This window comes from Harpia harpyja, chromosome 1 (genome assembly GCF_026419915.1).
Source record: "Harpia harpyja isolate bHarHar1 chromosome 1, bHarHar1 primary haplotype, whole genome shotgun sequence".
Taxonomy (NCBI): domain Eukaryota; kingdom Metazoa; phylum Chordata; class Aves; order Accipitriformes; family Accipitridae; genus Harpia; species Harpia harpyja.
In genome coordinates this window covers 31,915,139-31,932,574 of record NC_068940.1, presented here as the reverse complement: position 1 = coordinate 31,932,574, position 17,436 = coordinate 31,915,139, and the positions used below count along the sequence as shown (strand labels likewise).

General features: G+C 39.0%; 1 protein-coding gene across 2 annotated transcripts; it reads right to left on the bottom strand.

The window, feature by feature from the left end:
* Positions 1-487: 487 nt before the first annotated feature.
* On the bottom strand, positions 488-16,630 carry YTHDF1 (YTH N6-methyladenosine RNA binding protein F1). Of its 2 annotated transcripts, none has more exons than XM_052785656.1 (5): positions 16,489-16,630; positions 16,039-16,063; positions 14,442-14,521; positions 8,174-9,777; positions 488-1,970 (listed from the first exon to the last, which is right to left on the bottom strand). In XM_052785656.1, exons 1-4 carry the CDS (start codon positions 16,513-16,515, stop codon positions 8,203-8,205), a joined length of 1,707 nt encoding a protein of 568 aa, XP_052641616.1. In that variant the 5' UTR covers positions 16,516-16,630; the 3' UTR covers positions 488-1,970; positions 8,174-8,202. The 2 variants fall into 2 exon arrangements, with proteins under 2 accessions (XP_052641616.1, XP_052641623.1); XM_052785663.1 differs by having other exon boundaries at positions 8,251-9,777.
* Between the last annotated feature and the right edge of the window lie 806 nt (positions 16,631-17,436).

Here is a 17,436-nt window from a genome sequence, read left to right as displayed (position 1 = left end):
ATTTATAAAATGCAGTATTGCTTCAAAAAGTCAGTTAAAAAAAAGATACCAAGTCAAATTACTGAAGTTAAGAGTTGGGAAATACAGCTAACTACTGTAAAAGAAACTGTTCAGAGCTTTACTTCTATTGGGAAAGTTCTTTTCTCATCCCCGTGACCCATGTCTGCGATAACCACCTCCTGAAGGCTACAGGACAACTTCCAATTCTTTCTTCGGTTCTCTACCATACAAGGAGAAAGGAAAGTATGACAGCCACTGTACATGCATGTGTTTCCTTTGAAGAACGGTAATGTTTGAAGCAGCTTAAATGTCCTCTGCAGAGTCCTGTGAAACCCTTCTGCAATCACCAAGTGTGCCGATAGCAGATATCTAAGTTATACAGTCAAAACACTTCTCAAATTAGACTTAATTCACGAGTTGGCACAAAGGGTGATTATAACATAGGAAAACAACTGAAAGTAGGGAAAAAATGAAAATGACATCAAACTTGCTAAATATGTATTGTTTATTAAGGCTTGTATTCTCCTAGAGGAAAAAGTTAATCTGATGCTGTCCATTACCCCTTACAGGCAGTAACAGTCCAGAGACAGAGTTATACGTTCTAAATACAAGTCTAAATGATACAGATTAAACTTTATTTAAATTGGAGGTCCTTTTGGAGTAAATAGTATTCAGAAGATACTTGCTTTCTAATATAGTAAAAGATCCTCTACAATAAACACGTGCAGATTCAGTGTGCTAGAGCAGCGGACATGAGCACCATTTCCATGCTTAATTGGAACTCCAGTTGGTGACAGGCTCTCCGACGGTCCCCTCACTCCACAAAAACATGACAGCAAATTCAGTTTCTTAAAACAGGTTTTTTTACTCATCCAACAGAAAAAAATTAGACATACACACTGTCAATTTTAAACATCCGAGGCATAATCCATCATATTATCCGTACTATTAGTTCCTACGTTAAAGCTCAGCATTATTGGTATAAAAACTTTAAATGGCATTAGGATTTGGGGGGTGGGAGGGAGTAATGAAGGGAAGGATTAAAAATGATCTGCAATTAACTAATAACACCTGAAAGCTGAAACAGGTTTAAACACATTGTCCAAAACCCCTGCAATGTTGATAGCATCACATTATTATTTAATTAAGCTACAAAAACCGTAAAGCAGAATTATGGCTGAGAGAAAGCATCTCGCTCACTCTCGGCAGGATGTGGTATAACAAATGCACACTGAAGCACTGGTTAACAGAATGTGAAAGGGAAATATTTTCCAGAGAAACAATTTCACTGACAATTTGATTTTCTACTAGACAGAAAAAACCAACATGGCGCATTAGCAATTTTAAAAGTGTAATTGTACAGATAAATAAAGAGGCATAGCAGCTGCACAAAGTGATCAGAAATTTAGTTTTTTCATTTCAAAATTCTGAAGTGCAGTATCTTAAAAGTTTTTTTAAGTGACAAAAATCAATGCATGGTTTCTTACTGCCGCCATGAAGAAAAAGGGTTTGGGAGGAGGGTAAAGGAAGATTTGTGATTCTCCATAATCTCTATATCTGGCTAGGAACATAATTTGTGCCAAAATAAAGTCTTTGGGAAGCACTGACACTTTAGTATGCTCATGTATAGGTCCACATTAGGTTAATATAACTGTTTACCAACTTAAAAAAATAAAAACAGACACACCTTTATTAATGATTTCTACAGAATTTTACATAGAAAAAAAGATACAAATTAATGCAGATCCACTTGGGCAAAAATAAACTACAATTTACTTAAAGATGCGACAACTTAATTTCCCCTGCACGAGAAGATATATTGGAGCTGAAAGCTTTAGTTTGTCCTGATGCCAGGATACAGCACCAGTATACTTAAATTTTGTTTCTCATAGTCGAATTTAATATCAGTTCTAGTATATATATCAAACTGTATATGTTTATTCTTATTGTTTGTTTCGATTCTGACGTTCCTGCAAAGAGAAAAAAGTTAAAAGTTAAGAAAGATTTTAGTCAAATGAACAAGCAAAAACTTTTTAGCAGTATAAGCACTAATGTGATCCCAGATAATTATACACATTGTTAAAACATTGCTGCTACATTTTAGAAATATATTGTATATACCTGACAAGCCCAAGGACTTGATAACTTAAGTGCAGCTTCAAGTGGAACAGCTGAATGAATACGTGCACAGTCACTTCAAACTGACAGCAGATGAAGGTCACAGTAAGAAAAGTATGAAATATCAACATTCCTAAGCAGAAACAGGACCTGCAATAATCTACTTTCTGGATTATTTTAGATACTGCAGTAGTAGCACAACCAATACACAAGCAGAAAGGAGATGGTAGATTAATGAACTTCACAGAACCAGTATTATTTTGAAGCACTCAAATGACTTTGGAGTTTAGTCACATTCAATAAAAGTAGGGATTTGAGCTCTAGAAATTCTGTTCCTAATTATTCGTATCTGTTCAACTATTCTGGTAGGCGCTGTGAAATACCTGACAAGTCAGGGGGGAAAAAAAAAAATACATCATCAGGTGGAAGAAAAGTTATGTGCTTTTGCATGGTCTGATAAAAACCAGCACAGCTAGACTGAACAACCCAAGAATTTCTAAAAGCATTCTAGTACGGAAGCCAGTAGGCTCTTTGAAGTCTCTCTCAAAAGTTTCTGCTAACCACAAATACTGAAAACAGATAAAGGTAGTCTAAGGGATACCTGCAGGCATCCCTCAATTGCTCTAAGTCTTCATCTAACTAACCTGTGCTCTCCCAGCAGCAAACAGTCATGCTTCTGCTTTGATTTAGAGCAGAGCCTCTGCACCGGGCTTACACAGACAAGTTAAGCAATGCAATAACAAAAAAGGGGGGGGGGGGGGGCTTTTTCAATAATTGTATCAGGAATCCCCTAAGTTGCAGGACATGCAGAAGACAGCAAGACAAGTTGCATAAAATATGCTGCTGTATCTTTAGGTCAGTGCATTTTTCTAGCTAAGACACCACACAGAGTAGAACGGGTTCAGCCTTACTGTTTTCCATTTCATCCTTATGGCATTTAAAACAGACTGTATAGTGCAAAACTGGCATGTAAAGACTCTTTGTGTACTGTACTTGAATGCATCAATATGGCACCAAATCCTATTTCAAGCAAGAAAATTGTGAAATAGCCTAAGCATAAACAACAGCCAACTCCTAAACTAACACCTTCAGATTTTACTTGTTTTGTGGAATCTTTGTATAAAATTAATCTCAGAATTGTTTCTGTTGCAATGTAAAGCTTATTTGCAAATATACCAAACATTACAAATGTAACAGACTGTATTTGCTACTTCAACTGGTCACAGCATAAAATCAGATGAGTTTTTTTTAAAATGGAATATATTGATCTCTACTTCCAGGCAGAATATTAGTATTTCAATTTTCATAATAAAATTAAGTCAACAAAGTCTAGTATAAATTCATAATCTATGATTTAAGACAGAAGTAAAAGATAGCAAAATTGTTTTACCAAATCAACAAAACAGACCGTGTGAAGTGGTATAATTTGTTTTAAAAAAATCTATATTCCTCCTATCTTTTAACAGCTGACTTATGATGAACGGTCAATGAAAGCCATTTCTTAATGGTAGAGTATCAGAACAGACTAGGTGTTGTATGTTCTTGATGAAAAGAACTCACAGCTGCCTGACATTTCAAACAAAAGGTGATTAGAAAGAATCTAAAACTGAATCTGTATCAACCCCATTTTCAGGCTTCCAAAAGTAATTGTTCCATCCTACTTCCATTTCTAAGGTGGCAAATCCCCTTTACTCTGCTTCACTGCCCTACCATGCTCATCAGCCCATTCTTTCCCATTGCCACTTTACATAACTTACTTTTAGTTTTCTATGTAATCATCCACTGACCCTCATAATCCCACTTTCTTTAAAAAAAAAAAAAAACAAACAAACAACAGAAAGCTTTCAATTCTCATGACCTAGTCCCACATAAATAGAAGACAGGCTAGCACCTGAGACTTCTACCTGGTACCTACAAAGTACGCTCATGGCATTCAGAGACTCAGCTCAGGCTTTATAATTCAGTAAAAGGTGTTATTTATTGAGCAAGTTATTAAGCAGTTCCTCCTACCTTGCTGATTGCTTTCTCTCTTGGGCTACTCTGAGTCTTCCTTTTAAAAAGTATCTGAAACCATATAAACTGACAGGGAGGAAACTGATGCAACAATTCTTCGTGCTCTTGAGCATGGCTGCTTTTTAGAAGCTCTAACTCTCAAATTCTCTTCCTTACTGCTATTTAGGACTACCACAAGCAAGAAAAAGCAGTTTTGTAAACAACTAACAAAGCTTTGTTCATTTTCATTCTGAAGATCCTCCGGAGCCTTCATAGTTTCTCTTCTCCAGGGGAATTCTGGTATCTCACAGGGGACCTCCTGCCGCATACTTCTCATTCATGACATTAATATGTATAGTCTTCAGACACAGGAAAAACAGGTTTTCACAAAACCTGCAGAAGCTTCCATTTTAGAGACACTCATCCTTGTCAAACCTCTGTTCCCTTCACCTCAGTCTGAAGTAGCTGTCAACCTTCCTACTGAACTTTATTTGTTAAGGTCAGTGGGATGAAAGCATTCATCCTCTGACACAAAAATATAAATGTTATCTTTGTATCAGGAAACACAATTAGTATTAATCTTAAGATAGAAATGTTTTTTAACTAGTTTTGGGGGAAGGACAATATTCTATCCTTAAAAGTTCTGCATCAATGAATGCGTTCATAGAAAGCATACTGAAAGGAAATACTTACACAATGCTAGAAGAAAATGAGTATTTCTAAGTGCCGACATGCACTAGCTAACACTCTGCAATATTTAATCACCCAAAAGGAGAAACGGTAAGCTTGGTGATTCAAGAGCTTTCTGAGATAAGACTACTCAGCTCTTCCAGCACAACACCAAGGTGTAGACCTTGGAATAGCTGAGTGCCTTGACACAGATCAGGGGTGACAGCACAGCAGTCCAGTAACTATGACTATCTAGTTAAATACACATCTATGAAGACAAACTGCTGACAGTAGATCAACCCATCTGTCCTACCATGAGATGCAAAAAAAAAACCAAAACCGCAAATCTGCAACAAGTTTATTTTCTTTACAAGCTTTTTAACTTCAGAAAGGCAATTTTGTTAAGACTATGCAAGCATGTTTCCAGGGAATGTTAATAATTAATGCCACATTATACTGTATTTTCTTTTTACAGAAGTTCTCTCACACATGTTGCAACTTTTTTACCTTTTAAGAGCATGAGCTTTGATCACAGAAGTTGCTGTCTTTGTGGACACTGTAGTGACCCCAGAAACTGACTGAGAAATGCTAGGAGGGTCAGGAGAGATTTCACACCACTCTCTTGCTATTTCATTCCAGACACCAATATCCTTCTATTATTAATTTCCCAGGTTCTGGGTCACCAGAATGGGCTTAAATAGTTTATTACTATGGCAAATCAAAAGCTGGACTTGCATTCCAGCATGAACAAATCTTCCCTTAATTCTAGACGATGACACAGTCCTTAAGCAATGCTGGTAACACTGGTGAATCTTTGGCACTTCAGTGAATTTCATCGAGCATTACACCTGCCAAATCGTCATTTGATGACTTAAGTGTTAACACAGAGGTTCCTAGATCAGTTAAACTGAAAGAGCACACACTGGAGCTTCCTCTGCACACATCAGTCAAGGAAACACTGGCTAGCAACAAACTGTAACCATCTGAAGAGCTGAAATGCTCGTGGTTTGCATTGTACAGATTACATGAAGTTATTCTTCCCTACTAAATATTCGTGTATAACTGATATTAAAGCATTCAAGCCCTCCATGTGGAGATTTTTAAGAATTCTGGCCCTTTGTAATCACAACAGTGGTGAAATGGAAGCACAAAATTTCAACAAGTTATTTTACTGCTAAACAGAGTATATGAACTGAAACCACAGCAACCTGAAAACCAATTAAGATGGCACACATACAAACACCTATCTGAAAATGTCAATTAGGTCACAAGATACCTTAACTGGCAATAAGATTCTTCAAAAATTATTGTCATAGGAAGGTTAACTTTGCATAACAGGAACGCTTCAACTTCAATAGCACAAACTTCTCAACAGCAAGAAGTTTAAGTGTGTGCATATCCTGCAAAGAAACTCTTCTAGTAATCAGCTGGACTTCTAAAATTCATTTAGTCAATGAAGGGGAAAATACTAACTTACCAGACAATAGTTTTATCGAATGTAACCTGACAAGCAGTATCTTATTTTTCATTCTCTCATTGTTGATCTGCTTTACCTCTCTAGCACTATTATCTTCCTCAGTGTACTTCAATTGTCTGTATATTGTCCGATTTTCTAAGCTATTTGGAGGAATCTAAGAAGTGTTAGATTAGACTTCAGAGTTTATTTTCTGAATGCGTCGCACAAGCTAGACCCTCAGTTTTAAATGAGGCAGAAAAAAGACATTATTTTGAAAAAACAATCCTGTTATAAAGCAGTGACCTGGGTAAGAATATTGATTGTATCGGCACTTGAACTGAAACCGGGAAACAGTTGTACATATTAAAAACAACCCAAAGTGGGATCAGCCCAACAGTAGAACATCAGTCCCCTGAGCTACTACAAAGCAAAGGAAGTTTGGCGTTCAGTAGGCAGCCATCTGGATCCTCCTCAGGGCAGTAAATTAGCTGTTGAAGAAGACTGGATCTCCTGCCACTTTCCCAGTACTCTCACTCCTTAAACATGCACATTATCCTCTCCTCCAGACTTGGTAGCAAATCACAGGGAGACCAAAACGATCACCTACCCATACACTGTAAACACTTGACAAAGAAACCCAGGCCTTTTGACTTACTCAAGATTCTCTTCTACATAAGGGAACACCTCTCTTTGAGATACAGGTTGCATGAAATATTGGATTCCTAATTGTCTACTGAAGGAATGAAGTGTTGAAGTAAAGGCTTTTAGGTTTTCGCTTGTGGAACCCCACAGAGAGTACACAAGAAAAACTTCCAATCTTAAGCTCTCCTTCCCCGCTGTGATGAGGTACACTATGCACATTGTATCTGATGGCTAGGAAAAGTTGAGCTGGAAAGTTCTTAAGACACTGATCTCCTTTTCTCTCATAATTTAAGGGTACATTCTATAAAGACAGTTTAAAGCAATCTTATCTGCACTTTTAAATGGCAATAAAACCTTTAAAACAGCAACTTCAATTTGAGCTCCAGGAACATGCATTAAGTCTTTGCTTCAAAAACATTTTGAAGCAAGTGTGAGCCATGCTAAGCTAGCCTGTCAAAGTAAATGCTTTATCTGAAATGCTATACAAAAAAAGTCTATGAAACACTATCAACATCAAGCAACTTTAAGTGTTACTTAGCTAGTAACTACACATCCCAACACCTAGTATTTTGCCAGTCCATTACTTCTAGACTGCATAATTAGAGAAAGGCATTCTTTAAACTGAGGTCATGGGATGGATAGGGACAGATGTCTCTTGCAGCAGACTTAGAGCCATGAAAGCATATGGAAGTTTTTACTACACCTTCCAGTTACTGCCCATATTTCTCTTACTACATCTTCACTCAAAACTTTTTTCCAAGAATTAGTAGACAGATTAGACCTGGGAACTGAAAACCTTTATTTACCCAAATAATAATACATGCGACTTCAGCAGCAGAAACGCCGTCTTTCTAGCACTGTTCCAGCAATTTTATGCAATTTTCTTTTCCAGAAAGATCAACTGAACAAACAAGATCAGGCTTCTTGCTCTTAAATGTACAAATTTCAAATGCCAATACAGGTATCAATTTTGATAGCCCAGTTCCAGTCAAACAGTGTTAAAACACCTCTTATTTAAGGCAAAAAACTTAAGTGGCAATCACTGGCAGAATCCAATTCTGAAACAGAAACTATTTTCTTGTTTATTAACCATTTTAAGATGAAAAAAAAAAATCAAACTCAAAAAAAATGGACATAATGTCCTTTACCTGCATTACTGCTTAGCTTTCTGCTTTGAAACTCATTAGCTATGAAATTGTCACAGACAAATAAGCATCAGTTTGTTTTTTGTGTTGTTAAACACACATAAAACCATGAGGTTGAGAGGTATTAAAAACATTTCGAACTCCTACTTACATTTTTTCCACCATAGCAGCGTTCACATTTCATTTTCCCCATATCTGTGTATAAAATAAATTTTTTAATAAGTTTACCTTCCGCACCACCTCCTCCTCTTCTTGGCGCTTTTCATAATGAGAAAAGTCATCAAAGATGGAGGTCGTGTGCTTGTAAGTAGCAATAATTTTAAGCACTTGTTTTGCTTTTTCTAAGGGCACCTCCTGTGTATCACGGGAGTTTGTAACGGGTTTGTTGTCATTGTTCTCCAGCCTGATGTGTCGGAGCTGGTTGTTGGGTACATCCTTCACAAAGATCCACTTGACATCAAATTTCCCCTTCCACTTGTCCTGAGACCAGACACCTGCACTGGTGCCATAGTCCACAGGTGATTTCATCTCTGCTACTCCACAGAAGTGTCCACTGCCATTGACACTGAACAGCAAGTAGACTGGACCCTTGCTATTCATGGACCGAAAAGCACTGTCCAGGCGTTTGTTGCCATGTTCCGTACTACACCAAATAGAATACTTAATGGAACGATGAATATCATCCTCAGAATAGCTTTTTATTATGAACACACGACCATTTTTAAGGTTCCATTCAAAATCTTTAGGGTTATAGCTGTGAGCAGCTTTCAGTTTTTCAAGAACAGGATGGGACTCGCCACTTGGAACAGGGTTAGGCTGGGTACTGCCAGCTGAGTTGCTGTCATTACCAGTTCCTCCACTTTGGCCAAAAGCTGCATTTCTGTTGCGAGGAGCTACCCAGCGATTTTGGGGTGGCTGCTGAGGGGTCTGATACTGCGGCTGAGTCAATGGAGGAGGCTGAGCTGGAACAGGCTGAACAATTTGTTGTTGTGATTGTGGAACAGACTGAGGAGAAGGTATCTGTTGAGGGGCAGGAACTTTTGCCACAGGACCCTTATTGTCCCAAGTGCCTATGTCCATATTATGCTTTATAGGTGGAGGAGGCAATGCTCCTCCAATTACAGGTCCAGTTTTTGTTTTCATTTTAGGCTGTGGTTTCGCAGGCTTGCTAGCTATAGCAGCCCAAGAGGTTGGTTTAGATACTGGCAAGTTTACATTAGATCCGCCATTACCAGAGAGGGCACCTGTCATCCCAGCACTGTTGACAACAGAACCTACTGTTTTCACCGCAGAAGTTGTAACATCTCCACCAATCTTAAGTCCGACCATTCCCTGTTCAATACTGTTCATTCCAGGAGCTTTATTTAATGTATCATTATGAAATCCTGTTTGTCCATCCACAATGGTACCACCCAGTGAACTAGGTGGGTAGCTGTAACTGCTCCCATATGCTGAACTTTGAGTCTGCTGTCCTTGGGATCCACTTGTTCCCCAGGCTGAGAAGGCAGGATTTTCAGGGAAAAAGTTAAACCGGTGTTGATAGATATTATTTCCCAGACCCCCAGGCTGTCCAAAAACAGCATCGTGCATAAAATGATGATCTCCATTACTGAGCTGTCCATACGTGGTGAGATATGGGATAGGAGGATCTCCTCCCGTAGACCATGGTGCTTCACTGAGAGAATAGGGGAACCCAATAGATGGTGGATAATAACTGGACAGATAAGGATCAGTCATTGATGGATAGCTACTGTTCTGTTAAAGAGAGAGAAAAAAAAAAAGGTAACTTCAGATATAAAACCCCCTTCATTTATAAACAGCCACAACACTGTTCATCACCAAATGGAAAAGAACAATAGAGACAAAGTAATTTAATTTCTAATTACAGATCTTAGTTCATACTCCAGGAAAGATTCAGGGCTAAAATGCAGTATCTGGGCATTTATAATACGCCCCAGGACTAGTGGCTTACAATGAGGTTAGTACTTGAGATTTTGAAACCATCTAAGCTTGGTTACATTACTAAGGGTATTTAATGATTTCTTCTAGAATTATTTAACCTACCAATACCCCAAAATATTTCAAGGAACTTATATAACAACATATTTTGTGTCTCACAGAACTAGGGATATTCAGCATTCCTAGATCACTACACAGAAGAAGTTTTAGATTAAATTACTTTAATATGACAACACATATAACAGAAAATATGATTACAGTCCTCATTACGGAATTGTTTTGAGGGGCCAACAGTCCCCGACAAGCAAAACATACCTGAAGTGGTAAAACATGCAAAGGCTACTTCTGACATAGACAGGATCACAGCGAGATCACACATTAAGAAGCATGCCAAGTTATGCTCTAAGTAGACTTAACTACAAACTGAAATTAAGGTGACTGGTATACTAGAGACAAATATATGCAACTATGGCATGTGATATATGCCATCCAAACTGTTTGAGAAAGACACTATTCAGCCTTTTGCAAAAGTCTCTTCCTCCCCGGTAGTAAAGTTACAAATGCGCAAGTCTGTTTCTCACTGTCCTTCCAAACAGGCCATCTTTTCCACTCTATGAAATAAGAGACTGACTAGGTATAAACCAGCAGATCCCCCCCTGAAATTCTAGCTTTTCTTCCCTTTCAACTGCTTCTTAGACCAAGCTGAGAAGCCTTTCCTTCCATGCTAAATCTTCTGCTGACACCTGATTTTGAAGCATTTTGTATGTTTCTCATAGTCCACAACGCAAAAGAACAAATACAGAATATTCTAAAATAGGTTTTATTCCTCTTTAAATAAACTTGAAGCACCTACACTGGAGACCTTCCAAACTGACACTAACTGTAATTACCAGCGAGTGGGAGGGAAGGTCAACATCTCCTGTTAATGAGTCAAACAGTAGCTAGCCTTTCCTTACTCATGGAGAAAAATTATTTTAAGAAGAGGAACCCAAATTTCTTTCAAACTGCAAGATTTCAAACTTGAAAAAAAATATAGCTGCAAAATCAGCAAAACTGCAGTGGAACTTCAGTCATTTTTCCAAAAATCAGATTATTTCTCAGCTCATTCAGAAAATGAAGTAAAAACTCCTTGCTGAAAATAAGCATAATACCCAACTGATACCAAGTCCTTTTTACTGCTCATTTTTCAATTACTCCCTTCCATGACACCCGAAAGCCAGAGTAATTCAATATCCTTACTTTCCATATACAGAATGATACCATAAAATGCCTCCAAGACTTACATACAGTACTGCAACCACTTCTGAGATTTAAACAGGCCAGATCCAGTGTTGTTGATTCAAAAGAAATAACCTCTGCCAGTGTTCATGCTGCCTTTATGTACATGCAAATTCTATCATTAACAAGAGGTAATCCACCTTCCTATGAGAAGATCCTCTAAAACTCATTCAATTTTCAGGGGCTCCCAAGCTAAAATAATCAATATTTAGCATATGAAAATGTCATTTTTCCAAAAGACTTTGAGATTGCTATGTATTATCATCTTAAAGTGTTAATATTAAGAAAAAATGTAGAAATAAACACAGATGAAAGGGGGGAGACATAAGTACCTCCAAAGAACTATTTATGTTTATATATTCTACAGATTTAGTATTTATTAAGACCAAAAAGAATAAGCCTAGACAAAGCAGGTGTTTTGTCTTAAAATATTTCTTCTGAAGGATTCTAGACAATTCCTGAGACTGTCACCTCCTGTCACACAGGCTGTAAAGTTTCCAGAAGGATTCTAGCAAGATTAAAGGAAAGTTTCAGCAGACATCCTTATAAAACATTCAATCTATTTTGACTGGCTTTACGCCAGAGTGTGTAAAAGAAATCCTGACAGAAGTCTTTCACTGCAACAGCAGAACATGTATCTCAACAAACTTATCCTTGACCTTTCTGTGTCCCTCCATTTTTCCTTCCTTTTTTTTTTTTAATTAAAAAACCCAAACCAACCCAACCATTCTGTTAATTACGAACGGAATCCTCCTTTCTCCCAAAGCATGCTGCTTGCTAGCAATTCCCTGTTACTTATGAATAATCTTTTGGTTCTGGATGACATTACATGGGGGATGCCTTTCTTGATTTGAGCATAACTTTGTATATGAATACTCTACTACACTCGGCTTCCTTTGCACTTAAAAGTACTTTTAGTGTGCTTCATAACAAAAACCTATCACATCTCAAATTTGATCTGTATTAACTACTGCTAAAATTTGATCTGTATTAACTACCGCTACGTGGATACTAAAACCTTTATGGAAAGAAAAGAATACACCACTACTTAAGAGCAGTTTTCAACCAAAAGATGGAAGACAATTATATTTTATTTGATTATATAACATGCTCAATATTAATTTTAAAGACTAATTTGTATTTTTGAAGGATGAAATTAACATAATATTACCAACCTAACTTTGATGTCAAATATATTGTTGTGTCAGCTGGGGTTTTAACTAAGTATTTTTTTTAAATATCCATTCAGTTTCAAATCTCTTTTTGCAAGTCATTTATATTTTACAGTAATTTTAAAGGTCTGACTAAATCTGAGTAACTAGATAATAAGGCTCTGTTCAGAAACACGGTTGTCTTCAATACAAAAATCTCACAGTCCTAATTAATGCTACTGTCACTTTCCACTTAAAATTGTAAGATGACCTACACAATTGTTTCTTGTAGCATGCCAATTTCTTACTGCAGCATAAATAAATTGGTCAATGAAGCTACACTTTCATGTAAGAAAACTTTATTAGAATTATGGAAATTCTAACAGTCATAGCAATTTTTCCCTAATAATTGGGCTTGTTGACAGCTAAGACAAATTTCCTAGAATTAAACTATAACAGATGGTTCTATTTTTTCTATATGAAGTATAACGTTCAGTATATTTCACATGAGAAAAACATGTCTTGGTTTTTAAGTAACTAAAAATTACATACAAATGTGATGAAGTGGAATTTCAAAAAACTAAAGAAAGGCGAAAACCTCAATTTCTTTCAAAACTAATTTTGCATTATAAAAGAAATTTTTACTTCTTTTTCCCACAAGCTTCCTGCTTTTATACCTGCTAAAGTACATTAATTCCAGAGAAGAGGAAATGTTTCCCATTAAATCATTTTAACTTTGTATAAGTCTGGAGAACACGTCTATGCTGCAGAGGACTAAGCAGCTTAGCTCAGGAGCCAGAACCCACACAGTGCAGAGCTCAGAAGACAGTTCATGTTGTCATATATACACTTGTCCTGACTTCCACAGTGATGTGTCTAGACTGCTTCCAGGATGGAAACAAGCTTAAGTATATCTATATTGTGCTGAAGTTTGCACCCTCCCTGAAAGCTGCTAGGATCCAAACCAAACCTTTAACATAGTTCCATCTAACTGACTGCCCTGACAAAAATGTTTAGCACACCTTGAAGATAACTGATACACAACACATGAATTGATACCGATTGCTCTGGTGTTTACATTCAAGATTAAAATCACAGTTTCCACAAATGAAACAGAACAGCACACTACATGCTATTTTTCTGTAGCATGTAGAATAATTTTCTTTTGCAAGCAAGTTCAGTGATGTCACCAGTATTAACACTGGCATCTATCAGCTTCAGGCTGAATTGTAAGTTTCCCTTTTAAAACATAACACTTAGTCTTTCTGCCAAGAAATAATAATGTACCTCTGGTAGGTCTCTCTCTCTCTGAAATGGTACTTCATATTTGTGAAAGAAAACTTTTCGCATCTCCAGTTTCTATGCATTTTGTTCACTTTAAAGATGTGAATGTTAAGTCAAAAATTACTTCAGTTAGAACATATTTTCAATTATAATGGTATTCAAATCATGGATGTTGATTTCATGTACATTATAATGAACTGGATCATATTGCGAGTTTACATTACAGTACCTTACGCTTAAAATAACATGCCTTTAATTCTTAAGATATTTCAGAGGACATGAAAGAAGAACAATATTTACTCAAGAGTGGGACAACTCTACAAGCTACCTAGAAAGCATCGAAACCAAATTTCAACTACGCTAATTTCTAGGACATTACAAATTAATTATACAAATCAGGAGAGCCCAAAAGCAGAACCTTCAGACTCCCACATACAACTCATCTATCAAAGAACTGTAAGATCAAATAGCCTGTCACAGTCCAACTGTACCAATAACCTGCAATTTGAGAAGCAATCAGCAGACACTAGTTGGAGCATTAACTTCATTTTCACTTGTAGCCATCTGGATATGCAGAGTAATATTAGCTTTGTGAGCACAAATGCTAGTTGTATTACCAAGTAACACAATATGCTAGTCATTTCTTTTTCCATTTCTATTTAAAGAATTTGCTCCCTCAACACAATCCCATGAATTGAGTGCCAACAGCATGCCTACGAAAAAAACCTAAGTTAAAAATACACTAACCTGATTTGACTGCCCAGAAAGGTAAGGTTCAAAATCGTTGTCATGAACTGTATCCTTCTGATGTAATGAACCATTTTGTACTAGAAGAAAAAGGTTACGACATATTATAATACTGCTTAGTGGCATTTCAGTGAAGAGTTCCACTCTATGTTATTTTATGAAAAGCCATATTTCTTATTCACAGCATGAAGACTCATAAAGTGACCAAGGGATGATATTTCCCCCCTCCAGACAATTTCTCTTTATATTATTTCTTACAACACTAAACTTCAGTAAATTAAAAAAAAAATATACATATACAATCAAGAGTGAATAGACAACTCATATGAACTACCTCTGAACAGAAAAATAATAATTATTGACAAGAATTTTGTGAAAAATATCGGGAAACAACATCTATTGTTCCAGTCCAGAAACCAACTCACAGTTCTCCCAGCATGTGTTATTCACTCCTTGTTTAAGTTAAGTTGGCTAAAATAAGATGAGGTGAGGTTACGTTTAATTATGAAATAATGACTGCTAAGTGCCTTGGTATCCTGACATTTTCAGGAAAACTTAAGTCTCAGTTTTCTCGTGTGTCAAACAGAGATATCTGCCATAATCAAAGGTGTACTTAAGCATAAATTAACGTGTGAAAAGCATTCAAAACTCATCACTGAAAGATACATAAACCCAAAACTGTTATTAGGTCACTTCAAATAATTGCCTTTGTTTGCTTTAAATCTAAGAAAACAAGGTCAAACACATTATGTGATAGTTGCTTTATTTATCTATTTCATAAAACAGCTAAACTAAACTAAAAGTAATACTACAACAAATAGGGTGTTTAGCAAACAAGTCTGGGAATTTACCAGAATATTTCTGCAAAGTTTGTCAGAGAGAGTAGAGGTAAAAGAGTATTTACAAACACAGGAAACAGTGTCAAACTTCCTGCAACTAGAAGTAACTGGATTTTTGAGGCAGGTTAAGATAGATTAAAAAGTATTTACAAGCTGAACATTGTTAGTTTCTCAGCCTAAACAGTTACACACTTATTAGCAACCACAGTAACAAAGTATTTTCTTAGAGGAGTTATTAAATTTAATTTCAAATAAAGCACGGGAGTTACCATAAAAAGCTTCTTAGCTCACCAGAATTTAACTATTTTTTATTTAAAATTGCTCAAATAATTAAGTTCGTAGGCTTATATATGACAGCTAATACATCTATCAGTCAACAGCAGACCAGTAACACAATTGTATTCACGTAGCAGGAAGAGACTATGCAAAAGTATGTAAAAATATACATTGAGTAGGCATACCGTTGTGCCTTTATGTAGAAATCTGCTTTATTTTAAGGAAACGAAGAACATTATTACGTTTAGTACTAACACATAATCCTTCCCACTCAATGCTTCCCTCAGTAGCTTTAAGTGGGATGCAAGCAAGCTTGCACGAATAAGAGTTTATGTTATTTTTGAAACAAAGCACAACTCCGCTTGTTCCAGATGTTATCCATACGGACTAAGAGCAACACCTTTCTGCTCACCTACAGGTACTTGCATAATTCATCTGTTACAGTAACAATTTAAATGATCAGATCTCAGCATGATGCTCACCTTTATTATCCTGTCCTTTCGGTCTCTGGGAAGCCATGGCACATCATTGGGGAAAAGAAAACAAAAAAAAGAGGGGAAATAAAAGAAGTTTAGAAAAACGCTTATATACTGTCACTGCAAAACACATCGCTTTTGAGGACGGGTAAGAGGCTCGTAAAAACGGCTGACAACGTATCGGGGTCTGCTTAAACTGGGGCTGAGGAGCGTGTTTCAGGTATCGTTCAGCACCGGCCTCCCTCAGAAATGGCCACGGCTCTCGAAAGGCAGTGGGAATGCGCTGTGCCCACGGGGGAACTTCACGAGCAACATTAAGGTCCGAAGAAGCCCGGGAGGGAGCAGAAAAGCCTCTCCCGGGCCAGCCGCAGGCGCCGGCCTGCGGGGGGGGGAAACCCCCCGCCCCCGGGGCGGGGAGGGAGGAGGCAAGGCCCCGCGCCTGGCTCCGCCGCTTACCTGAGGGTCAACGCTTGTGGCAGACATAATTCATGTACAGGGCCGCCGTGGTTCAGCAGAGAAGGGCCGGGGGGAGAAGACAGGGCCGCTCGGCGCGGCGCGGAGCTCCGGGGCCTGGCGGAGAAGGGGCGGCGGCGGCCGGGGAGGGGAAGGGGCCGGGGCCGAGGGGGAGGGAAAGAGGGGGCCGCTGGCGCGGGCGCCGCCGCTCGGCGTCTACCTCAGCGGGGCCCAGGGGACGGTAGGCCGGCGCCGGTCCCGCGCCTCGCCTCACCCTACCGGCCCCGTCCCTTCACATACCCCCCCCCCCCCTCCCCGCCCCGGGCCGCGCCGCCCGGACCTGCCCCACCGCCGTCGGGCCGCAGCGAGGGACGGAGCCGGAGCTTCCAACTCCAATGGCGGCGGGCGCCGGGCTGCGATGACGTCAACGCCGAGAGCGCGCGGCGCACGCCGGGAAAGCACGGCCGGGCGCAGGCGGGGAGGGGGAGGAAGGCGCGCAGAGCGCGGCGGCTGTGGCGCATGCGCAGAGGGGGCGGCGGCGGCGGGCTGAGGGGGCGGCGGGAAGCGCCTTCTCCGTTCCTCGCCCGGTTTCTGGGAGGCGGTAGGCGAGCTCTCCGTGGCCGTGGGCTCGGCCGTGCGGGTTCACTGGTGGCCCCAGGCGCTGAGGGCAGGCCGGTCTAGCCCTCGCAGCAGTCTGCTGAGCGGCGTGGATCCGGCCCTGCGGCCCGCGGTAGCTGCGGCTGGGATCCGCTGTCAGAGGGTCACGCCCAGCCCGACTGCTCGCCATGTTTGTGGTTTTTTTTTTTTTTAACAGGTTAATTCATTTTATTTTCCTTCCAGCTGCTGTTTTGTAGAACCTGGGTGAAATCCTGCCCCCCCTTAGCGTATTTTACGCTGATTTCAGCAGGGCCGAGAGGTAAACCAGTGGTTTTCAGGGAGACTTGTCATTTA

What these genes read in the sequence shown, in the direction of transcription:
- YTHDF1 (XM_052785656.1), bottom strand. Translation starts at nt 16,515, where the DNA reads ATGTCTGCCACAAGCGTTGACCCTCAG. An exon ending in GAAAGGACAGGATAATAAAG is followed by an intron (nt 14,522 to 16,038) that starts GTGAGCATCATG and finishes TTTTTCTTCTAG; the next exon opens with TACAAAATGGTTCATTACAT. An exon ending in TTTCTGGGCAGTCAAATCAG is followed by an intron (nt 9,778 to 14,441) that starts GTTAGTGTATTT and finishes TCTCTTTAACAG; the next exon opens with AACAGTAGCTATCCATCAAT.